This window comes from Ursus maritimus, unplaced genomic scaffold (assembly GCF_017311325.1).
Source record: "Ursus maritimus isolate PB19 unplaced genomic scaffold, ASM1731132v1 scaffold_2, whole genome shotgun sequence".
NCBI classification, from domain to species: Eukaryota; Metazoa; Chordata; class Mammalia; order Carnivora; family Ursidae; genus Ursus; species Ursus maritimus.
Window position 1 is genome coordinate 69,484,637 of NW_024424452.1, and position 25,140 is coordinate 69,509,776.

Here is a 25,140-nt window from a genome sequence, read left to right on the forward strand (position 1 = left end):
TGGTCTGTCAGCTGCCTGGCTCTGTCCGCAGGCCCAGAACGAGCTGATCTGGAACATCAAGGACGAGCTAAAGAAAGCGTGTTCGACAAACGACCTGAAAGAGCTGCTCATCTTCAACAAGCAGCAAGTGCCCTCCGGGGAGTCGGCGGTGAGCTGCCCCCCCCCCCCGCGGTGTGGGAGGCCCTCCGCTGGGACGCCCGCTGGTTTTGATCAGGAGGAGGGGAAATGCCACAATTCTGTGGCGTGGTCAGGGCTGTCGTGGTCATGGCGTCCAGGGGCAGGAAGATTGCCCCATACATCAGCCCTGGGTTTAAGTCTTGCGGGGAGACCAGGGTGGGCCGTGTATTTGCCTTGTGTGTTTGTGTCCCACATTTTAAGGCCCAGATCTGGCGGCCGTGGAGCTCCCCTCGTGAGGGAAGGCCTGCCAGCACCCCACCAGTTTCCCTGGCTGACGTAGCTCCTTGCGCAGGAGCAGGGGACGCTCTGGCTCTCCCTTTCTTTCTTTCTTTCTTTTTTTTTTTTTAAGATTTTATTTATTTGACAGAGATAGAGACAGCCAGCGAGAGAGGGAACACAAGCAGGGGGCGTGGGAGAGGAAGAAGCAGGCTCATAGCGGAGGAGCCTGATGTGGGGTCTCCCTTTATTTCTAAATCACCGAGGGATGGGGGAGCTGTGGTGCTTCACGTGTGGACGGGAGGTCTCAGAGTAGAGAAGCCTGAGCTCTGCGTGTAGACTAGCGGCCCCTGGGAGTCCGTGTCAGGGCGAGCCCTCTTCTCTCTCCGTGAGTGTGGTCTGCCCGCTTTGGTGAGTGTCCTTCTCTGTAGCTTCTCCTTTCCTGGCTTCAGATCTTGGACCGCGTGGCTGATGGCATGGTGTTCGGTGCCCTCCTTCCCTGCGAGGAATGCTCGGGCCAGCTGGTCTTCAAGAGCGACGCCTACTACTGTACGGGCGACGTCACTGCCTGGACCAAGTGTATGGTCAAGACCCAGACCCCCAGCCGGAAGGACTGGGTGACCCCAAAGGTAAGTGGGGTGGGGGGGTGGGTTCTGGGATCTCAGCAGAAGAACACCGCCATCCCACCTTCTGGGCTTGTCCATGCTCCGAGTCCCCACAACTGCCGTGCCATGTTCCCCGGCCACCCTCACACTCAGAGTACGAAGCTGCGTTGGCGGCTCCGCACACGTGGGAGCACGGGTTTGTCCGATAAAACCCTCCTGCCTCTTGATCTGAGTGCGCCCTCGGTGCCGGGCTCTGTTCTAGGCACGAGGGACGGAACGGAGCACAAATGGATGATGATTCCTCCCTCCGTGGTGGGAGGCTTTTTCCTGAGGAGGTTTTCCTGCCTTAGTGCTGGGCGGGGGTTGGGTCTAGAGTTCAAGTACTCCTCCTATTGTTGGTCCCCTCTGAATTCATACTGAATTCTCAGGATGCAAAACACTCAGAACCTCGACGGGGGACTCTGCCTGCACGGAGGCTCCGTGCTAGCCGGCGCCGGGTGGCCTGCCCGTGCGAACTGCGGGGGCTGAGCCTGCGGGATGGCGGCACATAGTGGGCGCTCGGGCGCCCTGCTCTCCCTGCCGCCGAACTCGCTTTCCCGCGGCCCCCTCGCCTCATCTGCTTGCGCCCGAAATTACAGCCCAGCCCACTCTGCCTCCGTGCTTTCTCTTGAGGGGTCGCTCAGAAACAGCTCTGACCGCCTCACTCCCCGTATCCTCACACCGATTCCCCGTTTCACGGGAAAATACCCTCCGAGTTTTTCTGTGTTTGCCAGTGTTGCAAGCCCATTTGTGGCATTTGTATTTCTTTTACCATCTTCGAGAAAATAAGGTGGTAAGAAATGGGATCCGTCTTGTGTTTTCGTACCAGTTGCACGGCATCCGTGATTACTTTTGAAGGTGCCTGCACGTGTAAGACCTGCTTTCAGGTCCACAGCGCTTGCCGGCTGTGCACAGTCCTGGACTCACAGCCCCGTGTGAGTCTGCTGCCCCCGGGACGTGGCCCACAGAGTCAAGGTCAGCTCTGCCTTTCCCACAACCTGTCCGCTCTGTGGGCCCTCTGCTCGCATGCGTGCGTGTGCGCGCGCGCGCACACACACACACACACACACTGTCCAGTTCTTCACACTCCCAGCAACAGGACACTAACCAGCCAGTGTTGCCAGCGTACCGCAGTATGTCTGTTGGTCACGTGTCTTTGCTTGAGCCCTGCTTTTTCAGCCCCTAGCTATCCGAGCAGTCACTGCCTCCGAGGAGCCCTCCCAGAGTTCCCGGTCTGTGTCACGCTGGTGTGTTCGTTGTAGAGCTTAAGCTCCTGTGTTAAAGTTAGCTTTTCTATATCTGACCCGGTTAAGACCGAACTTGTTTCTCAAGGGAAGAAACTGTAACCTCACCGTGATCCGTGGCACAGTAGGTGCTCGGCGTGTGTTGGAGAAGGTCCGTTGCCCCTTTTCTCTGGGGCTTTCACTGAGCATGGGTACAGCAGGAATGGGCTCTTCCTTGATTCCGTGAAGATCTAGGCAGGTAGGGACCGTGCTGTCCCCTGAACTCCGTGTGTCAGACGCTCCTGGAGTGACTGCCTGGAGCACAGTCCTTTGTCAGTCCCCGGGAGGAAGGTAAACCGAGCTTTTGGCAGAGTCCGTGTTGAACACTGTCGGGCTCTCTGCAGCCACCATCCCTTCTAGGAAGGGAGAGAAACTCCCTGATTTCCTCTCGGGAAATACTCTCGGCGCGTGCAGTCTCGGGTGGGCATGCGACCTGTGAGGGGCCCCTCGAGGGTGAGGCCTAGAGGTCACAGTCCGGCTGCCCCAGTGGCCCCTGACCACGTCGTCAGCTGATTTTGTGTCTTGTTGGTTTGTTTTTAAGGAAAAACTCTTTGCTTACGGCACCCACGTGCCTGTGTCATTATGAACTTGGAAGCACTAGAAATAAGCGGTTTGTTTACAGCGTTACGTACTTGACTGCTGGAAGCCTCACATCATTTTTTAAGATTTATTTTAGAGAGCAGGGGGAGGGTCCGAGGGAGAGGGAGAACTCAGCAGACTCCCCACTTAGTGCAGAGCCCCACGCAGCGCGCCTTCTCACGACCCTCAGGTCACGACCTGAGCTGAAACCAAGAGTCGGACGCTTAGCCCACTGAGCCTCCCCAGCCGCACGTCTTCTACGTCATCCCTGATCACGAGAAGTAAAAAGAGGTTCCTTAATGTGGACAAGCTAAATCTTCTTGGCTCTGGCAGGTGGTTATTTCTAAGGAGAACTGGTTTCTTAACTGAAACTTAAATTTTTAGGAGTTCCGAGAGATTTCTTACCTCAAAAAATTGAAGATCAAAAGGCAGGACCGAATATTTCCCCCCGAGACCAGTGCCCCAGTGGCCACAGTGGCTCCGCCGTCCACAGCCTCGGCGCCCGCTGCTGTGAACAGCTCCGCTCCGCCAGGTACAGCCCTGGGCCGGCCGTGCGGGGAGGGCTGGGCCCTGACCTGAGCGGGAGGATGGTCTCCCTCTAGGTCCTCTGTCTGCCGATCCTGTGGGGAAGGCCTGCCCTGCTCCCCTCAGCAGGAGGGAGATGCTTGGGAGGCGGTCTCCTAAGAAAGGCCCACTGGGCCTTACCTGGAACGACATTCCGAATGTTCTTCTGCCCACAAGACGGACCTTGCTTTCCCGCCTCCCGGCCACCCTGCCCCGTCAGTGATCCTGAATCCGACGGGATGCTCAGGGCTCTTGCACACAGACCTGCCGTGTGCCTGGCCTGCCGCAGGTGCCGACTGACCAATGCGAGTGCAAACATGCCTCACCAGCAGACTCCGTGAGACCAGTTTGGGGTTCTCCGTCTGCTGAAGAGACTCGTTGCCTTTCTTCAGTCCAAGGCACCTGGTGGAGTCTAAGGCTATGGCCACAGTTGGGTGGGTGGGGGACAAGGTCCGACCCTGAACGCGAGCCTGTCGATGGCCTGCCGTCTCCTGGGGAGGCGCATGTGTGTGTCGTCACTCTGCGTTTACTGCTTGTCACCTGGGCACAGGTGCGTGTGCAGGGTCGGCGCTGACTTGTCCTCACAGGGAGGCCTTGAGGGACGTCTCCGTCCGGGTCCTCTTGTTTTAGGAGTGCATCACCAGCACTGGTCCGCCTCCGCCACAAACAGGCACAGGTCTCTCGCAGGCCTTTTTGGTCTGGGGTCCGTGCTGGACCCGTCGATTGCCGGGTTCTGCTCAGTGTCCTGCTGACCAAAGCTTCGAGTAACTGCTCTTGAGGACATGGATTTGTTTGATGGGGTTAATTAATAACTATCACGTAAGAAATTGCAGTTTATTTTTAGATGTGAGTTGGGAAAAGAATAAAAGTAATTGGGAGTTCACATGATTCCCCCTCCCTTTCCCATCCCACTGGCAGCCTCGTGCTCCCCACATGCAGCCTTCCCGGTCTGCCTGTGGGGCAGGGCCAGGAGCCCCCGCTGGCCAGGCCAGCCCATTCATGGGGCAGCGTCATCGTCACCCTGGCCTGGTCCTCTGAGTGCCAAGGGACAGGACAGGCTGTCCACATGCTGTCCTGTCCCATCCTCTGCTTTCATAGATTTTTCCCGCAGGGATACTGAGTAAAGGGGAGCTGAGGGTGTCCTGGCCTGCCTGGGACCTCACGGCCTGACGACTGTTCTCTTGTCCCAGATAAGCCATTGTCCAGCATGAAGATCCTGACTCTCGGGAAACTCTCCCGGAACAAGGATGAGGTGAAGGCTGTGATCGAGAAACTCGGGGGGAAGTTGACGGGCACAGCCAACAAGGCCTCCCTGTGCATCAGTACCAAAAGTGAGTTGAGTCTGGTTTGTAAAGCAGGGACGTGCCATACCTCCTGTGATGGCGAGGTTGAGAGGGGGGACGTGCTGAGTGCGGTGTGGCACCCACAGGGTGCTCCCCGATGGGTGTCTTCTTTGGTCAGCAGCGTTGTTTGGTCCTTTGCTAAAGGAAACCAGCACCTGTATTTTGCAAAGCCGCTCTGTTGTGTGTGCGCGCGTGCCTTCTGTCCCCAGCCGAAGGCTGCCCTCTGCTGTTCTCGGCCAGACTGCCCTTGGGGACACTAACAGTCTTGGCACATCTGCAACCATTGGGGGTGTGGGCAAGCTCCGGGGTCTGCGGGACCACAAAGCTGGGGCAGGACTGGACGGACCCGCATGAGGGCGCTGCTTCAGGGCCGGGAGGGGGCTTGCTTCGTCAGCCGATATAGAAACTGCTAGAGTGAGGCAAAGTGAAGAGACGGGAATACATTCCAAACGACAGCACAGGAGAAACTCTCAGAGAAAAAACTCTCACGGCATCGGAGGGAAGTAATTTACCAGGTTAGGAGTTGCAAGCGTGAGAGTGGTGACCGCAGCGGTCCCTGGGAAAGCCTGAGGCTGGGTTCACAGAATCGTGTGGAGCCACACGTACACCAGATCGCCAGAGCCATCGTGAGAAAGGACAGAGCAGGAGGCCTCGCGCTCCCTGATGGCAAACTGTATCACGAGCTCTAGTAATCAGAACGGTACGGAGCTGACGTCAGAACACGCGTAGATCAGCGGAACAGGCCAGAGAGCCCGGAAGTAAGCCCCCGTGTACGTGGTCAGTTCATCTCCCACGGAGGAGCCAGGGCTCACGATGGGGAAAGCCGGGTCCCTACCTGACAGGGCTCACAAAGATTGAGTCAGAATGAATTGAAGACTTGGGTGGGAGACGCGGAGCCATAGAATTGGTAGGAGAAAACACAGACGGTGAGCTCCTCGACCTTGGTTTTGGTGATTTTCGACTCTGGCACCAAGAGCAAGACAGGACCAGCAGGACTCCAACTGGGAAGCTTCCACGTGTTAGGGAAATCATGGGCAGAATAACGCGGCATCCTGCCAAATGGGGAGCACCTACGCTCATGCATGCAGGGTCCTGCAGAGGGACATGCTCCCTTCCCGTTGGGGACGCTGGCGCCGCCGTCAGACCGCGGCTCCTTTCCGGGGTGCACCTGGCACTAGGCAATGGGGGGCGCGGTCGGTCAGGCTCTGGCTTCACTTCACGCTAACGCTGCAGCTGCTCTTGCCCCTGGTTTGAACAGAGGAGGTGGAGAAGATGAGCAAGAAGATGGAGGAGGTGCGAGAGGCCGGCATCCGCGTGGTGTCCGAGGACTTCCTCCGGGACTTGTCTGACTCCACCGGGAGCCTCCAGGACTTGCTCGCGGCCCACGTCCTGGCACCCTGGGGCGCCGAGGTGAAGGCCGAGCCTGTGGAGCCCGCGGAGCCCGCAGCCCCGAGAGCAAAGTCGGGGGCTGCGCTCTCCAAGAAGAGCAAGGGCCCCGTCAAGGAGGAAGGTGAGCCCTGGTGGCAGATCGCCCGCCCACCCCACTTTCCACCCTACCCCTACTTTCTGGTTTCATTTCTCTCTAATGTTTTCCTGTCTCGTCTCCTTCCAAGGCATCAACAAATCTGAGAAGAGAATGAAATTAACTCTCAAAGGTGGAGCTGCTGTCGATCCGGACTCGGGTGAGCACTCGGGAGTATGACGGGTGGGTGGTCAGGAGACCGGCGGCACCCAGACCACACCTGTACCCTCCTGCCTGCTTGGGCTCCCCGGTCCTGAGGACACATGGGTCTTGTGGGCGGCCTCCCGAGGGTGGCAGTAGGGTGTCCAGGCGGGTGTGCATCCCCCTGCCTGCAGACCCCATTCTCCCTGAGCTCATAGGCCCTTCGGAGAAAAAAACAAGGCGCTCTGCCTCTACGACAGGTCTGGAACATTCTGCGCATGTCCTGGAGAAAGGTGGGAAGGTGTTCAGCGCCACCCTCGGCCTGGTGGACATTGTGAAGGGAACCAACTCCTATTACAAGCTGCAGCTCCTGGAGGATGACAAAGAAAGCAGGTGCGTTCTGGGGACAGGATGGAGTCGCTGCAAGGTGGCCCCATGAAGGGGGTGTGCCTGTGAGGGGTGTGGTGAGGCCTTTGACGAGACCGAAGACGCCGGCACCCCACAGAGCCTGGCCTCCTGCTCCCCAGCTTCACGGGACGCACTGTCCCACTGTCTCCCGAGACACTTCTTACAGCGGAATCCGGAGCGTCTCACCCCTGTACCCACACAGGGCCCGAACTTGGCTTTTAATGTTCCTTCAGACTCCCTAGGCCCGACTCTCGTGGGTTAACCTGGACTTTTTCTCATTAGCAAGTGGCAGCGGTTTCCCCACTGGAACTCTGGTTCATGGATGAAAGGCGGGCGCTGTGCAGCAGCGGCCTCGGGGGCGTGACGTCCGCCCCTGGGAAGCCTTGGCCTGCGGCCGCTTATTACCACCAAGCGGCTGGGTTCTTCCCATTGCCTTAGCTTGTCGCCAGCACGTTGATCCAAGAGTGAATATCAGAAACCCTCAAAGTCCAAAGTACCCGGTAGGCTACTTAGATTTTCTGGAGAAATAAGCCCATCGTCATGTGGTTTATCACCTGCTCTGGTGGCCTTGTTTTACTGGTTTTCACAGTGAAGGGACGACGTGGGCTGTTGGGTCAGGACACTTTTTCAGGTCAGCTCAGTATAGCACCTCCCAAACATTTCAGCCAAAAACCCGACCAGAGAATGAGTGCTTGTGCACCTGGGCAAAAGCCCAGAAAACCTCCAGGAAGCCCCAGATTTTCTTTGAATTTTTGGTTTACTTAAAAGTGCATTTAAGTTGGGGCACCTGGGTAGCTCAGTCAGTTAAGCATCTGCCTTCAGTTCAGGTCATGATCTGAGGGTCCTGGGATCAAGCCCGCTGAGCAGGGAGTCTTCTCCCCCACCCCCCCCACCCCACTTGTGTGTACTCGCCTGCTCTCTCTCAATGTTTTTTTTTGTTTTGTTTTTTTTTTTAAAGATTTTATTTACTTACCTGACAGAGACAGCCAGCGAGAGAGGGAACACAAGCAGGGGGAGTGGGAGAGGAAGAAGCAGACTCATAGCGGAAGAGCCCAATGTGGGGCTTGATCCCGGAACACTGGGATCACGCCCTGAGCCGAAGGCAGACACTTAACGACTGCGCCACCCAGGCACCCCTCGGATAAGGTCTTTAAAAAGAAAAAAGCAGTACATACAAATCTTATATTTGAGTTTCGTTTTTCTTGTTGTTGTTTAGATTTTTTTTTACTTGAGACAGTACAAGCAAGGGGTAGGGGCAGAGGCGAAGGGAGAAGCCTGGCACGGGGCTCAGCGCCATGACCCTGAGTTCATGACCTGAGCTGACGTCAAATGCTTAACCGACCGAGCCACCCAGACACACCTGTATTTGAGGTTCTGATACATCCTCACTGGGACAGAAAAATTACGTCCTGTATTCTTTCCACTGAGAAAAATGTACTCCCCCAAAGCTGAACAGTGCAGCACCTCGGGTACCAGTGCTGTGGGCCCCCGGTTGCCTGGGAACCAAGAGCGGAACCTGTAGGCTTGGCCTGCATGCCACTGACACGCACACACGCCGCCCGACCTGGTCGCATCGCAGCCTCTAGTCTAAGCCCAGAGCCGGCAGCATCTTTCGAGTGTGTCGCTCGTGGCTGCACATCGTGAGCACAAGACTTCCTTTCACATGACGCTTACTGTGCTGCTTTGAGGAGTGAAATTGGGAGTTTTCGTAAAGTCAGAGTTTGTAAGCCCCAGGGTTTGCTCCGCATGCTTGGCTGCCAGGTCCAAGTGTAACCTGTGCTTTGGCATTTTCTAGGGTCCGTTCACCAGTACGGTTATGATGCGACAGCCCAATCCTCCGTTTCATCACAAGTAAAGGTCCTTTGTTGCAGTGTTTCTTTGGTTCCTCTGTGTCCGTCAGCATCCTCATGGGGGTCGAACCTCTTTGTCCCCCAAGCGGGATGAGGAGAAGGGGCACAGCTCCCGACACGTGAGCGGCCGACCCACAGGTTTGTATGCGATGCTCCTGTCGTCCCCGCGCCCTCGCAGGTACTGGATCTTCAGGTCGTGGGGCCGTGTGGGCACGGTGATCGGCAGTAACAAGCTAGAACGAGTGCCGTCCAAGGAGGACGCCATCGAGCACTTCATGAAACTGTATGAAGAGAAAACCGGGAACGCCTGGCACTCCAAGAACTTCACGAAGTATCCCAAAAAGTTCTACCCCCTGGAGATTGACTACGGCCAGGTAATCCCTGCTCTCAGTAGAAGGAAGGGGTGCTTCTAGTAGAAGGAAGGGGTGCCGTGGTGTCCAAACCTCGTCCCAGGTCCCGGGCCTTAGAGGTGAACGCTACCCAACCTCCAGAGAAGAATACCGGCCCTTCCCAGATTCTTCCCACAAAATAGAAGAGGAGGGAACACTTCCCGACTCCTGACGGAGGCCGGTGCTAAACGCGGACTCCGAAGCCAGGCTCCCATGTCCCTAGGAACGTAGACGCGGAGTTCTTAACCGCGTAGTAATGAGCTGAGTGCAGCGGTGCAGGATGATTTCCGCACCAGGACTGAGGGGGTCTGAGCCCAGGAATGCAGGGTGAGCGCACTGCTGTGCGACTGCGGTAAAGAGCGAAAACCACACGGTCGTGCTAACAGACACAGAAGCAGCATGGAATCAAGCCCAACACGCTTCCTTCCACGAGTCAGACCCACACAGTGACGCGTGAGCTCAGATGACAACGGTGGTAGCATTTTGAGAACGTGGGGGCATCTTTGAAGTTGTTCCCTCAGTGCAACGGGGAGTGGTTCTCAGATTCCAGGTGTGGCTTCTTAGCTGACCCCATGTTTCTTCATAGATCATAGGACCTGGTCTGTCATCAAGATAGAATTACAGTGACTTGGGCTCTGCTGGGGTGCAGTTTTGGGTCCCACATGTTTTCCTGATCATTTCTGTTACACTTTTTTTTAAGATTTTATTTATCAGGGTATGAGCGGGAGGAGCGGCAGACAGAGGGAGTCGCAGGCTCCCTGCTGAGCAGGGAGCCCGATACGGGGCTTGATCCCAGGACCCCGGGATCATGACCCGAGCCTAAGGCAGACGCTTGACCGACTGAGCCACCCAGGCACCCCTCTGTTACACGTTTGGGGCTCATCTTCCTGTATATGTCACCACATAGCCTTCCGTTATCCCTTGGCTGATACCTTTGTGGACATCTGTTCTGACAAGGTGCTTACCCTGGTTTTTACATGAAAATCTGTTAGGGTTAGGGGTGCTGACCCCTCCCTGTGAGGCAGTCGAAAATCCACATGTAACTTGACTCCCCCAAACTTAACTACATCTGCTGTTGACCAGGAGCCCTACCAATAGCATAAGTTGATTTCAACTCCTTTTGTTACACATGTTATACGCTGTCGCTCTACAATCAGCTGAGCTAGAGGGAAGGAAATACTATGAGGAAATTCTAGGGAGAGAAAATACACTTTTTTTCATGATTTTTTATTTTTATTTTTTTAAGTAAACTCTACAACCCACGTGGGGCTCGAACTCACAGCCCTGAGATCAAGAGTCACACACTCTTCCTACTGAGCCAGCCAGGCGCTCATGTAGTAAAAAAAAAATCCAGGGGCGCCTGGGTGGCTCAGTCGGTGAAGCGTCTGCCTTCATGGCTCAGGTCACGATCTCTGGGTCCTGGAATCGAGTCCCGTGCCGGGCTCCCTGCTCAGTGGGGCGTCTCTCCTCCCTCTGCCCTTCTCAGCCCCAGCCCCCTGTGAGCATGCTCACTCTTTCTGTAATAAATAAGTAAAATCTTTAAAAAAAAAAATAAATGTAAACAATCCACGTACGCGTGGGCCCGCGCAGTCTGAACCTGTTGTTCAAGGGACGCTGTACTTTTTTAATGGGGGGGGGAGGGGCACGTTCATTTCACAGAAAGAAGGGAATTTATAGATGAATAAAGATTTTAATTCTCGATCTTTGAGGCCCAACGCCTCTCAGATGGGGAGCTCTCTATAGAGTAACATGAGCTCTCACCATTAAAAATGGAATTTAAGGGTGCTTGGCTGGCTCGTTCAGTAACAGCTCTTGATCTTAGGATTGTGAGTTCAGGCCCCACGTTGGGTGTGCAAATTACTTTAAAATACCTTTTTTTAAAAAAGAATTTACCTTGTCTGTCATGTTGAGGTGGAGATCCTGGCTTGTCTGACTCAGCAGTGCCTCCTACTGGTTAGTTTTTCTGATTTCAAAAATAATGTTTTAGAAATTTTTGAGAAAGACGAAGACACGAGATGGTAATCACCCAGAGTGAAGTGCCGTTAAAATCACGGTGTGTGTCTTTAGCGCTCCTGTCCCTTCGCGGGGACTTTTCCTCACCAGAGAACTGCACTTTCCCTCACCTGCCCTGCACGCTATGTCGCGAGCACCCCGTTCTCCCCCGCAGCTCATGGTGGATGCCGGCCAGTAGAGAGACACAACCACCCATGTAGCCTCGATATTTCAGTAGCTGCATTTTAAAAAGCAAAAAGAGACCATGAAACTAAACTTAGTAATTTATTTTCCTTTTTTCCTCCCCCCTCCCCCCCTTTTTTTGAAACCAAATCTTTGGAATCGGGTGTGTTTTCAGCCCTTGCAGTCTGTCTCCCTTCAGACCGGCCGTCTTTCAGGGCCAGGGGCCGCTGAGTTCGGGTGCGCTGGCCTAGAGCACCTGTTGGGGCTGCACAGGTGGTCGGAGGCCGTAGTTCATGGCGTGTAAATGATCTGTAACGGTGCTACCGAGTACATAAATAGCTCTGTGGTTATTACACCTGAGAGGGAGGTACCCGGTCACAGAGTAATGCATTTATTTTATATTTTTTATTTTATTTTTTTTAAGATTTTATCTATTTATTTGACAGAGACAGCCAGTGAGCGAGGGAACACAAGCAGGGGGAGTGGGAGAGGGAGAAGCAGGCTCCCAGCGGAGGAGCCTGATGCAGGGCTGGATCCCAGGACCCTGGAATCACGCCCCGAGCCGAAGGCAGACCCTTAACCCCTGAGCCACCCTGGCGCCCCCAGAGTATATGCATTTACATAGGGCTTCTAACCGTGAGCAGTTGGCCTTCCCGGGAGCTGGAAGCAGGGAACACGAAAGTGCTGAAGGCTCCGTGTTGGGACGTGAAGTGTAGTCGACAGCCACAGCCAGGCGCACGAACACGGCGCACGGTGCACCACGCAGCCCAGGCAGGCTCGGCAGATGTCAGGATCAACGTTCACTCAGAGCAAATACCAGACGTGGCTAGTTGCTAGGGACACTGTGAGGGACAGGGCGCAGTCCCCACCCTCCCGCCGTTCAGAGGTTTCCAGTGCCGTGTGGGCCTGACTTAGCCTGGTTCCTCAGAGAGTAGGAGTGCGCAGTCCCGTGCAGTTAGCTCGTCAGGAAGTGTGATCGCAGGGTGCAGGGGGGAGGCAGTGGGGGATGGAGAGCTCATGCTGTCGGTCTGTGTGGCAGGAAACGGGTCTGGGTTTGGATCCTTGTATAGAAGGCTGTAGGAACGTCTGGTTGGCCCTGGGGTGAGGCAGTATAAGAAAGGGGAGAAGTCCAGTGTCCCTTTGGTCCATGGTTTGCCCTGGTGGCTGCCTGTTGCTTCCGGGGTGGCGGCTTGGGCCGTGGGCAGGTTCCCAGGGTGGGCAGGGGATGGGTGTGGAGGGGGGAAGGCATTGGGGGGGAGGGTGTGTGCAGGTCAGCAGGCATGGAGCTGGGTGCTTGCACTGGTGGTTGGGGGAAGGATCTGGAGCAGCCGCAGGGACTTGGGGGTGCACGGGAAGTGTCTGATCCTGGTGAGACCCACGCTCATGGCAGCCGCTCCCTCAGCCTTTTCCGTGACCACTCAGCCTTTGCTGCTGGTGGCACCCCATCCTGTGGCTCCCTCATCTGTGGCCCAGATGCCACCACCACTTTGCCTGGGTTGTCGAACGGGGTCTCTGACCGGGTTTCTTTTCCCTAAAGGACGAGGAGGCGGTCAAGAAGCTGACGGTGAACCCCGGCACCAAGTCCAAGCTCCCCAAGCCAGTGCAGGAGCTCATTAAGATGATCTTTGACGTGGAGAGTATGAAGAAAGCCATGGTGGAATACGAGGTTCTTGTGCTCTTCGTTTGATCGGCAAGCTCGGGGGCGGCTGGGGGGGCAGATGTCCGCGTCTCCCGCCTGTCCTTCCGCCTGACACCGAGCCAGGAGTCTGGGCCCGGGGCTCTCATGCCCTTGTAAAGGATCACGGACTTACCGTGAGTTGGACAGTGTGCCGGAGTGAGCTGGCTCCCGGGTCCCCGTCCCCTTGCACATGTCCCCTGGCTGCCGTGGTAGTGTGTGCAGGCGTGGCTCTTGAGCACGCCAGCCAGAGTCGTCCGGAAGTCCACGTGTAGCCCATTTACAGTGAAGGGAGCGGCCCTGACAAAGTGTGGAGAACTCCTGACGTTGAGGCATCAGACCGAACTACTGCTTCTAAGAAGTTTGGGGGTGGGGGGGGTGTTGGTCCTGTTCTTCTGCTTGGCGCAGGGTGTCCCTGTGTGGTCTCTAGCCTGGCTTGGCTTTCCCGGGAGTTGAGTGTGGAATCCGTGGCAGGATGGTCCCTGCCTGGCTGCTGTTAGAGAACAGTGTGGAGTTCTGGAGGTCCCCTAACGGGTTTGCAAACGGCCGGGGCTTGTGTGGTCCCGTTCAGAGAGACCCCTACAGCGACCTCTGTCGGGAGGGCTGATCAGTGTGATGGCTTATGGACGGGCTCACCAGGGACGTGGGCTCAGGAACAGGAGAGGGGGAGAGGCGTGCAGGGCGTGGGGAAGAGGGTCTCCCGTTTCCTTTAATGTTGTAGGAGAAATGTCCCACGTGTCGTTTCCAGCTTTCTGTGTCCTGGTTCGTAGAGTTTCTCAACTCTTAACCAGACCAGGTGTCTCCCTGTGACCTGTCATTCCTGTGCTGGCTTTCACTCAGGTGACCTCATTTCCCAGGAAGACAGGCCAGGGGCCATGCTGCCAGAGCTGGCCAGAGGGCAGCCTGTGGGCCGTGTGCAAAGAGTGGGATGCCCACTCTTCCCCTGACTTGCGGCCTCCCTCCACTTCCCGCGGGGCTGGACTGCGGGTTGCTCTTCAGGGAGTGGGGTGGCTTGTGTTGGGTGAACCCTGTTCTTGTCCTTATGGCCTGTGAGTAGGGTCAGGCCTGGAGACCTGACCTTTTTTTTAAATTGGCACCGAAACCCCACAGTTGGGAGTTGGCTCTTTCTTCAGAGCACTGCCCCCCCCCCAAGAGCCTTCGTGGCTCCTTCCTCGGAGTGGCTCCCAGAGCCAGGGTCTGGTCTGTAGTAACGAAGCTGTGCTCCTTTACATGCCCTGTTCTCGTCTCGAAATAGTTGGCCCACCTTCTTGCCCAGACCTAGCTGTGGCTACTTAACTTCCCAGAAACAGATCTCCCCTCGGGGTGGAGACGTTGTAGCTTGGAGGGAAGAGGAGCGTGTGCCACGGCGTGTGGTCGGTATCCGACGCCGTGGCCGCCGGCCCGCGGTTCGTGCTGCTGCTCATTCCGTGTTCCCGATGCTTACACAGCCCCATCTGTGGTCCACCGCAGCTGTGGAGGTGCGCCCTGGGCCCTGGGGGCTCAGGAGGGGGTCAGAGCACAAGCCACACAGGCCACTCCCCAAGTAGGTGTGGGCGCCTTGGGAGGAAAACGGTCCCGTTTTCCGGGTGGGAGACCGAGACTGAGCGCAGTCGCCTCCCGAGGGGTGCGGATCACGGGCTTTTCCCGCTATACTTGCCACTTGTGTCGATGGTGATTCCTAAGGTGTGAGCGGAAGCCGTATTGCTAGGGTAACACGTGACCTTCCAGGGAAACTGGTTTGAAAAAGCGTTAATTTGAACAGAAATGTGGATGTTCAGGAGCGTGTACTTACAAAACCATTTCTCACCGCTTCCTGGTCCTTACTCAGCTGGGACCCCAGGGGAGGCTGCGTGAGTGGCCGTCATCCTTCCTTCTGCCACCGGGTGGGAGTTGGGCGGGGCTGGCACACGCGGAGTGTGGGTTTGGGGAGCCCTTGTTGGCTCTTCGCTGCCATAAACGAAGTGAGCAGGACCTTCTTAACAGACCTGGCGGGGCAGGCAGGGCTGGGTCTCAGGAGCCCCGAGGGGGCACAACCCAGCTGGCCTGTGGTCCGCTGCACGGAGCAGCTTTGCGAGGGAAGACTCCCCCTGTCTCCGCAGATTGACCTTCAGAAGATGCCCTTGGGAAAGCTGAGCAAGAGGCAGATCCAGGCGGCGTACTCCATCCTTAGTGAGGTGCAGCAGGTAGGCGGGGCCGAGCTCCAGCTCAAGGGGGGCGGGGGCGAGGTAGTGAGGTGGCACGCCCCAACGCGTGAAGACCTGGAGGTTTCTTTAATTCCGTAAGTACAGTAAGAGGTCACAAAACTAACGAGATGGCCGTGTGTTCAGTAATCAGATACATAGTGAGCTCCCTGTAAGCTGGGTAAGGTATTTGCTTTTCCTGCCTCCTAGAAACATCCGGATGTTGTGGATTCTTAAAAGTTAGGCTGAAATTGGGGCACCCAGTTGGCTCGGTCCGTGGAATGTGCGACTCTTGATCTCTGGGGTCTTGAGTTCAAACCCCATGTTGGGTGTAGAAATGACGTAAAACTAAAATCTTTGAAAAGAGGCTGAAATTATTTTGCAGTTACTAGGAAATCTCAGAGCAAAGTATTTTCTCGTTTTGGTTCGTGCTCACTGATCAGCACCTTACCGGGCACCCACCAGTGGCCCGGTCTGCCTTGGGGGAGGGTGCAGGCCTGGCCCGTGAAGGAGGAGGGGTACTCGGGAAGCAGATTTTCCGGCTGGTTCTAGAAAGGAGGCCGTGAGATATAGCCCTTAGATCCAGTGAAAACTGCTCCTGAGCCCAGGCCCCTTCCCCACAGCACAGAGCCGACTGCGGCACAGACCCAAATTGAGGGGGGGGGTGCTGGGGCCCTCAGGGGGCCAGGCTGTGGCCTTTTTAAAACCTTCTGGCCACCCAGGTTCCCACCCAGCATCACAGCAGTCCAGCTCCTCAGCATTTATTGAGTACCTTCTGCATACGGAGCACGAATGGGCACTGTGGCAGGAAGGGAACTTAGCCTCTCTCTGTGGCCACCTGGGCCTTCAGGTGCAAGAAAAGAGAAATCATTCCCTTAAAGCTGAAGACTGTGGATGGGGGGATGCTGCCAGAATTCGTAGCGGTGGGGTTTTTTCCCCCTATTTTGTTGTGCAAAGTTCCCAAACATTCAAACAGTTGATTTTAAGAGTGCCCATGAGCTCACCACCTAGATGCTATTGTTGACACCTTGCATGGTGGCGGGGGCGGGGAGGGGGGTGGTGGTGTTACAGGTCCCTAACCGTATAGGTCTTCATAGAAATGAAAGTTTACGAGGGGAGGGGGATCCTGCCCTCGGGCTGGCATGACACCAACAGGAGCTGGTCTTAAACATTTTCCCTGCGTTTCGTGGCTCGTGCCCACACCGAGCCACGTCAGACTCGCGTCTCAGTCTCTGTCCCCTCCCCCAAAGGCGGTGTCCCAGGGCAGCAGTGACTCCCAGATCCTGGATCTCTCCAATCGCTTCTACACCCTGATCCCCCACGACTTTGGGATGAAGAAGCCCCCGCTCCTGAATAACGCGGACTCTGTGCAGGTAGCCGGGGTTTCTGGAGGGAGGTATGGGTCTGGGTGTCGCTCCCTCAAGGCAGGGGTAGTGCTGGGAGGACCACCTCTGGGTCCTCGTTTTGAAGTAGGATTTCTTCCACATGGGTGGAGACCGACCACAGACCAAACATAGGTCTTCCCTCCCTGCCTCTGCAGGGAGCCAGCAATAGCTCCCACCCCCACCCCATTCTCACTGTAGCCTTGTAGCTTGTGGCTGTCCTGTCCCCCAGGGAGCACACCCCCCTTGGCATCCCAGGAAGTTCCAGCGGTGTTCACTACAAACCAGCGGGTGGATGACAGACTGTCCCCGACCAGCTGGGAGGCCTCGCCTGCACCTTCTGTTCTGTTACCCGCGTGTGGGTTTTCTTTGCCGAACCTAGATGTGTCTCCCTCACCCTGGTCCCAAGCCCAAGGTTTTCCATCTGTTCCTCCAGGCCAAGGTGGAGATGCTGGACAACCTGCTGGACATCGAGGTGGCCTACAGTCTGCTCAGGGGAGGCTCTGATGACAGCAGCAAGGACCCCATCGACGTCAACTATGAGAAGCTCAAGACTGACATTAAGGTAACAGGCCCCTGTCTGGAGCATCTAACTGCCTGTCCCAACAACAGTGTTTCTCCTGGAGAGCTCCTTAAAACATCATTGGCACCCAGGAGCCGGCCTTCCAGCACATTCCCAGATGCTGTGCTTGCGACCCTTGGAGACCTGCAGAGCGTCTCACCTGGAAATGAGCACCTTGGCCAGGCAGGCTTCCAAGCCAGGGCCTCTAATGCAGAGACTCGTTTTTGAGCCGCCTTCCAGAGAGTTCCATCTTTCCTTAATCTAGAGAGGATCTTGTGTGGCATGAGGTCTAGAAGGTTTGTCACGCCTGTTTCAGAAGCAGAAGTGCCTGTTGGCAGCCATAGGAAGAACATGGTGCCTGGGTTCCTACTTTCTCGGCTCAAGGTGGCCATGCAGGGGCAGAAGTCACCCTGCCTCAGCCCTAGCTTGCCTTGACCGTGAGCGTGGTCTGTTCCGTGTCTCGCCTCCTGAGACCCTGCAGTGTGGCTAGGTTCCCGTGAGCCTGGAATGGGGTGTTCACATCACTGAAGAGAGCCTCTTGCGTAGGACAAGGCATAGCTCTGCGGGTCCAGGTAGAATAAGCCACCAGATGTCACTTCTTTGGTCCCGGGGACACCTTGATGGGAAGGCCATGGCATGGTTTTCTGTGAAGGGCTTATTCTTTCTGTTGACAATTCTGAAGCCTTTTAATTAAGAAGCTGTGAGGAAAACCAGAATTCCTGGGCTTTCTGCACTTTGGCTAAGAACACAAAAATAGAAGAGAGCACAGCCTTTCTTGTGGCACACTCATGTTGTGTGGCGGAGATCACGTTGACGGATTGGTGGTGGTTTGGCGGGTAGAAGCTCTGAGCCACCATGTGCAGGGCCCTGAGGATTCAGAAAGACATGGAGCGTTCGTCTTCCTCCTCAGAACCCGACAGTGTATGGGGTCCTTGCGGCTTCTGACTGCAGTCGTGGCTGGGGGACATCTGTTGGCCCCTGTGTTGGGTGGCTCTGCTTGGGGTCTCCCTCGTTGTGACTCCACAACGACGTTCTAGGTGGTGGACAGGGATTCGGAGGAAGCGGAGACCATCAGGAAGTACGTTAAGAACACTCACGCGACCACACACAACGCGTACGACCTGGAAGTCGTTGACGTAAGAATCTTCCTCCTCCTGCCCGCTCCCTCCAGCCTGGGCCTGGGCAGAAAAGAACAGTTTGCTTCGCTTTAACTGACTAGAGGAAGTGACTTACTGTTCGTGGGGGAGGAAAAATTAGTCTTAGGGTTTGGGGGTGGCTTTGTTCTTTGCTTAATCTTTTGTGTTCGTTTCCGATCTCAAAGCCTCATTTGAGAACCAGAAGGTACAATCAGACAGACGCTCAGAGAAGCGCCTTGGGGGCACCACTGCAAGACGGGGTCCTGCCCAGGGTCCTGCCCTAGGCGGCTCGTCCCCACCTGACCCACCACCTCTCCTCCTGCGACGGGCCGTGTCCTCCAGCTCTCGGGACAGCTGGCCCGTTCTCCTGCGTCTGGTAGATCTTGCTGTAGGGTAACAAATGGCTTCTGGTGTCTCGTTCCCTTCACTCCCCTCCCCCCCCCCACCCCGAGCAGATTTTTAAGATCGAGCGCGAAGGCGAGAGCCAGCGCTACAAGCCATTCCGGCAGCTGCATAACCGCAGGCTGCTGTGGCACGGGTCCAGGACCACCAACTTCGCCGGGATCCTGTCCCAGGGCCTCCGGATAGCCCCGCCTGAGGCGCCGGTGGTAGGTGGCTGGCCTGGGGCTGGGCAGGGGGCGGCTGCGGGGCCCGTGTCCAGATAAGCTTTTGGCCGTTGCCCAGAGAGCATCTCACCTCGTTCTCCTGCCCCTAACTCTGGATGACGTGGCTGCACGTCTGTTAGCTGTAGTTTCTGGAACAAAAAAAGTAAGGTGTCTGAGCCTTGCCCTGGGAGCTGACGGGTATGTTAACATGCAAACAACAGGCTTAGGCCACAAGCCAAGCTGAGTCCAGACCTGCCTCTGCCACTTTGCGCCTGGTGACCTCCATGAGCCCCGGTGTGTTCCTCAGGAAACCGTGGGAGGGTGTGAGTGAGGCCCTACCCGGACATGAGGGGTCGATGTGTCACCCCCTGGGTCATAGAGGTGACCCGCCGGACAGGCACTCGGAGGCGGTCTTGCAGGCCTCTCGCCTCCCAGTTGTAATAAGTGGGGAGCAAAGAGTGGCGGAGCAGTGCCTTATGCTAGCACGTGACCTGGGCAAATGCCCTGACCTCCTTGAACCTCACGTTTGACAGAAGGACGGGAACATAATAGCCACCATTTGTCAGGTGTTTCCACATGCCGGGCACTGATCTTGAGTGCATATTAACTTGGTTAATTTTCACAAGGGCCCCGTGAGGTTCTTTCCCCAGTTCAGAGAGGAAGAAAGCGGGGTGCAGAGAGGTTAAGCAGCTTGCTGCGGCCCTGGGTGCCCGGCAGGACCCGGGTCCGAACAGCCTGGCGCGTGAGCTCGGCCTCTGTGTGTGGTCAGCACTCGGGAGGTCGGTGGTGCCCCGGACAGCCCTCAGAAGGTCTTCAGTGGCCCTTTTCCCACCTTCTAGACAGGCTACATGTTTGGGAAAGGGATCTATTTCGCCGACATGGTCTCCAAGAGCGCCAACTACTGCCACGCATCCCAGGCTGACCCCATCGGCCTGATCCTGCTGGGAGAAGTTGCCCTCGGAAACATGTAAGTCAGCCTGGCTTTGGGGGAGGGAGGGTCTAGAAAGGAGAGCTCCCCTTGGCCGGGAGGGGACCGTAGAAATTCTCGCCACGATGGTAGAAACAGGTTTTAGTTAAGTGAACGAGGAAGACCCAGGGTAAGGAACTCAGCCAGGCCTCAGGAACTGGCAGCGCCCATCCTTTGGGCTCACTCGCACGAAGGATGGTCACCCCCTAGCATGCATGCGTGCACACAGGTGTTAGATTTTGTGTCTGGGAGCAACTCAGATCAAACTGGAGTCGATCCCAGTTTCAGATTCCTTGCAAAAAAAATCTGGTTGGTCCTGCCTGCATCGGGGGTCTGCCTTGGTCCCTTCATCGTGACACGGAGAGCAGGGGCCTGGGGCTCACAGGCCGAGAAACCTCCAGAGTGGCCGGCCACAACAGAGTGGCCCTGTAGCAGCGATGGCCGGCACGGACCCTTCATTGTGGGGTGGGGGGGACTGCACCTTCACTTCCCGAAGCCAGGGTGGGAGGGAGATCCCAGCGGGCGTGGGGGGAGGACTGGATTCTTCTCACTTGGCCACCTGATCATCAGACTGGTGGTTTGAGAGCCCAGGGTCATCGGAGGCCCTTCTGAGACGGTCCTCTCTCGCGTAGGTACGAACTAAAGCACGCTTCACACATCAGCAAGCTACCCAAGGGCAAGCACAGCGTCAAAGGTACCGTGTTTGCGAAACCGCCATTCCAGCCCCGGGCGCTCAGGACAGCATGGGGAGGGCGCCCTCTCCCCCTAGCAGGCTGCGCGCCTGTGGCTAGTGGAAAACAGCTGGAGGTTCATTAGAAAATCAGGTCACGCCCTGTCTGCCACTAGTGTCACAAATGCCAACATAGAGTTCCCCGTTCGAGCCCCGGGAATCAGGTGCATCCGCTCTGGGTTTTAAGGTGACTCTCAGTTGCGGCGCTGAGGGACGTCTCCGACGTGGCGCTGCCTGGGGCGTCTGGGATCTCTGGGGCTCAGGGCGCCTGAGGGTTTAGGGCCTCCCCTGCCAGGCTGAAGTGACGGCTCTTGGCAGAATTAGGATGGGGGGGGGTGGCTCTGCGCTTACTGGAATCGGTAAGACGCGCGCCCTGGGAGCTTGGTTTGTGACTACGGGTTTATATCTGGGAGCAGGATGGAGTGTGGAATGCGTGTGTGTCCTTCAAATGGACGCGTGGACCCGACAGTAAATGCATGTCAACTTGAGATGTGTTCAGCCTCCGTCCTCACCGTCCCGTCACTACGCCTTCTGTTGTGCAGGTTTGGGCAAGACGGCCCCTGACCCTTCAGCCAGCATCACTATGGACGGCGTGGAAGTCCCCCTGGGGACCGGGATTTCCTCCGGCGTTAACGACACCTGCCTGCTCTATAACGAGTATCCTTTTGCGAGCGTGCCGGGCTGTCCGCTCCAAGGGCCGCCGTGGGGCTGCGGTCACTCACGGGCACCCGGATGACCGGGGGCGGCCGCGTGGAGCCCCTCCGTCCGCCACAGGGGCCCTCCGCGGGGGGACAGACCGCCCCCGGCACTGCCGGCGTGGGGGCGGCGCGTGCACCGGCCCCCGTGAAACCACGTGCTCCTTGACACGCGTCCCCTCCAGGTACATCGTCTACGACATCGCTCAGGTAAATCTGAGATACCTGCTGAAACTCAAGTTCAACTTCAAGACGTCCCTGTGGTGAGCTCGGGCGTGTGGCCGCGGTGCAGCCCGGGGCCGGGGAGAAGGTGCCTGGTGCCCCGCGCTCCCAGACCGCCGGGGCCACCGCGCAGCCGCCGGAGAGCGGACCTTCGCTGCGCTCCTGAGGAAGGATTTTCTACGGACGTTCGCTCACGTGTTTGGCGATTTTTTTCCCCAGCTTTTCAGATCCTTTGTTTGCGTGGGGGTGGGGGTGGGACGGGGTGGGGGCGGGGGTGTCTAGACTAGTCCCGCGGCAGAACGGCTGCCTGCCTTACTGGCTTCCCGGGGAGGAGGGCCGACGTCCACCTTCTTTCTACGAGCTCACCTTCAGTTGCAGTTTTGGAAAAATGTTAAGCATTTATTTTGAGGTAAAAATAAAAAACTAATTTCATACTACTTAGATTTTCTTTTTTATTTTGCATTTATTGTCCCTTTTTTGAGCTGCTTTTGTGTGAGTTCTGTGGGGAGACCAGAAGGAGGAATATTAACAGTTTCTCACTTAAAAAAGTGCTTTCCTCTTCTGGACACGCTTGGTTGTGGAAGCCCTCAGAATAACGCAGTGCGGGGAATTAGAAGTTGCATTTGAAATTCCCGGATTGCCCATGAGCAGTTTTGTCTTCCAGATGAAAACAGTATCGCTAATACTCCCAAAGGCTAATAGTCGTTCTCGATTAAATGGAAATGGTTTCTCCGTTTGTGTATTGTGTTTGGCCTCATTCTGATGGTGGATCCCGTTCACCTCACGGTACAAGGTCCACAAAGATGGCAGGGGGCTGTTGGCGCCTGTATTTGTGGGTACCCAGAATGTCCGGCAGCAAAGGGCATTGCCAGTGGGAGTGCCTGTCTGGGCGGCAGAAAACCAGACGCCAGGAGGCACGCGGACTTTCTGGTCACCAGGTACGTTGTGCCGGTGGAGGTCCTGTCGGCTGACCCGTCCATGGAACACGCAGCCCCCCACCGCTGCTCTCTGCAGAGGAATGAGCCTGACACGGACAGCAGGGTGACCGCTGGGTCACATGGGCCACATGGTCGCGGCACAGTGAGCCCATGGCTGAAACCTGAAAGGTAGTTACGTGGGGGTTTTGGTGAGGGAAGTGGAGCAGCCGGCATTCCTGACGGGAGAGAGAAGCAGGCAGGTGTTCTCAGAGTTGAGCTGCTCTGAGTGATGGCTCCGGTAGGGGCCCAAGGTCAAGTGTCCGATTTCAGGACTCCACCTGGTGGCAGCGGCGTCCTTGCCTTTCCCCAGTGTCCTGGACTCGTCCCTGGTGCCTTTGACCTAAGACACGCTCCTGATCAGCCAGTCAGCAAGGCTCAGGCTTCCCGGATCTGGAATGTTCTGTATTCACCGTCCTTGGAGCAGAGAAAGGCAATCACCCTCGCAGTCCTTGATTAAACAAAGTATTTTTAGGTTGGAGTAATTGCTCAACGGGTTCCCTGTCATCACAACTGATGTCTTAAAGAGATTTGCGTTTCTCAATTCACATCTTCTAAAAGGGAATCTACCATATGATGCTTCAATATTTATATTTTGAGTTTCTTTCCTCACTTAAAGTCAAGTTCTATCCCCAGGGCGTAGCTGAAATGCATCCTGGTAATTTTAATTTTTTTTTAAGCCATTCACAGAAACCCCAGCAGGGGGGTTGGGGACCTGTGCTGACCGTGCAGGTCCCTCGGGGCCCGCGTGCATGGTCTCGAGCGCTGGAGGCAGAGGCCGCGGCGTCCCTGTCTCTCCAGGGCGGCAGCTGGCGNGCTGTCCTCCCTCCCACCCCGTCGGTTAGTGTCCTCACTGGCGGCCTGGCCAGCGCGTGGTCTGTCCGGCTTCTCCCAGCACCGCCTGCCCAGCACTGGAGGCCCGGGTCTCAGGAACGGCTTCTCTGGGACCTGTCAGCTAGCTCCTGTGACACTCCAATATTGGTCACCAAGATTCCTCAGGGGGTTCATGATGTCCCGAGGTGGTGTCACTTCCCTTCCCTTAAATTGTTTCAAGTCCCAGAAGATTGGGGTTTGTGGGGTTTTTTAAAGAATAATACACAGCCTTCGAATCGCAACTTGTTTGAGGCTGATTGGCCTCCGGGTCCGGGGAGAGCAGCGCGGGGCTGTCTGAAGCAGGTTACAAGAAGACATGTTTGGAGACTCACTTTGGAAAGTAAAAAGGAACCGTGGCCTGTAAATGCTCCCGGGTGACCGGGCCCTTGTGTAAAGGAGGTTGTCTGATGCCGGACTTGGGGGCGGTGGTGGCCCGCGGCCCCGGGGGCTCACGGAGGGCGTGGGCACGTCACTGGTTCTGCCACAAGTGGCCTAACTGAAAGGAGGCGTGGCTCCTCGTGGTGCCAGCAGTGATGGCCTGGAGGGAGGTGGTTGTGCCTCGTAGGACCCAGTACACGCTGTAAGCCTGAGGGTGCTGGATGTCGCCGTCCCCCACGGCCATGGCGCATGGGTCTAGAGATCAAGGAGCTGGGGGTAGCAGTCCTCACCGTGACCACATCTGATACCCACTTGCCATTTGCTTCCCACCCTGGAGCTCTGCTGGTTTGGAGGTCTAAGGCCCTGAGGGAGACATGTCTCCCCTTGAGGACACAACAGCAGTTCCATCGAATGCAAGGAGAGGCTGCCGCCTGGCTGGCTGGGGCTCCTTAGAGGCCGCTGTCCCCACGGCAGAGAAAGGGGGTAGTCTACTGACTCCTGAGGGGGAGGCTGTGCCATGGAGGCAAGCACCTCCTAGACTCGGGAGCACCTCCTAGATTTGGCAGCACCTTCTAGACTCGGCAGCACCTCCTACCACTCAGGAGCACCTCCCAGATTCAGGAGCACCTCCCAGACTCAGGAGCACCCCCTAGACTCAGGAGCACCCCCTAGACTCAGGGGCTCCTCCTAGCACTACCATGTCCAACAGAATAGTTAATGGGAGCCAGCAGCCCCCAGCAGTGACACGCAGGACTGTTGAGGGCTCGGGCCCTCGAGGGTGAAGCGCTGATTGGCTGGAGTCCCGACCAAGGGCAGGGGGACGGGGAACGGAGAGTGGAAGGGAGTTGTAGGCTGGCAGGTTCTCCGACCAGCTGTGGGAATGAGGGCTGAAGCAGCCCATCGGGACCCGAGCCTGGTGTGTGTGATGGTGGGTTGAGTGGCTGCGAATATACGACTGGGCTCTTGTCTGTGGAGTATCTATAAATGTCTAGGTTAGGGCGCCTGGGTGGCTCAGTCGGTGAAGCGTCTGCCTTCGGCTCAGGTCATGATCCCAAGGTCCTGGGATCGAGTCCATCATCGGGCTCCCTGCTCCTCGGGGAGTCTTCTCCCTCTGCCTCTGCCCCTCCCCCCACTTGTTCTCTCTCTCTCTCTCTCTCTCAAATTAATAATTTTTTTAAATGTGTAGGTCATGTCCATACCCCCCCCCCGATTGCTCCCCTCCTAGCTCAGTGCATTCTGAACTCGGAGGGCTACTCTTGCAGAACCAGCGGTGGGCTCCGCGTGGGGAAAGTAGAGGTCAGAGACCAAAGCAGACGAGCCCCGTACGCCTGGGGTCGCCCGAGCCACAGCCTCTATCTGGCCCTTTCAACCAGGCCTCTTCTTCATTGACCAAAAAGATGAATCGAGCCATTCACGATCCCTGAAGTTTTTTCATACCTACTTCTTTGAGTTGTTTGTCCGTTTGAAGAT

At 56.6% G+C, this 25,140-nt stretch overlaps 1 protein-coding gene across 1 annotated transcript in view; it reads left to right on the forward strand.

The window, feature by feature from the left end:
• PARP1 (poly(ADP-ribose) polymerase 1) overlaps positions 1-21,882 on the forward strand; it is a 38,214-nt gene extending 16,332 nt beyond the window's left edge. The window contains exons 6-23 of the mRNA XM_040636110.1: positions 32-148; positions 846-1,022; positions 3,284-3,431; positions 4,654-4,794; positions 6,065-6,316; positions 6,420-6,488; positions 6,730-6,862; positions 8,906-9,101; positions 12,829-12,957; positions 15,066-15,149; positions 16,397-16,519; positions 16,965-17,093; positions 18,128-18,226; positions 18,682-18,834; positions 19,671-19,798; positions 20,431-20,492; positions 21,071-21,185; positions 21,409-21,882. Of these exons, the coding sequence (XP_040492044.1) occupies positions 32-148; positions 846-1,022; positions 3,284-3,431; positions 4,654-4,794; positions 6,065-6,316; positions 6,420-6,488; positions 6,730-6,862; positions 8,906-9,101; positions 12,829-12,957; positions 15,066-15,149; positions 16,397-16,519; positions 16,965-17,093; positions 18,128-18,226; positions 18,682-18,834; positions 19,671-19,798; positions 20,431-20,492; positions 21,071-21,185; positions 21,409-21,490 (2,337 nt within the window). The 3' untranslated portion in view covers positions 21,491-21,882. The remainder of the gene's footprint in view (positions 1-31; positions 149-845; positions 1,023-3,283; positions 3,432-4,653; positions 4,795-6,064; positions 6,317-6,419; positions 6,489-6,729; positions 6,863-8,905; positions 9,102-12,828; positions 12,958-15,065; positions 15,150-16,396; positions 16,520-16,964; positions 17,094-18,127; positions 18,227-18,681; positions 18,835-19,670; positions 19,799-20,430; positions 20,493-21,070; positions 21,186-21,408) is intronic.
• The last annotated feature ends 3,258 nt before the right edge of the window (positions 21,883-25,140 follow it).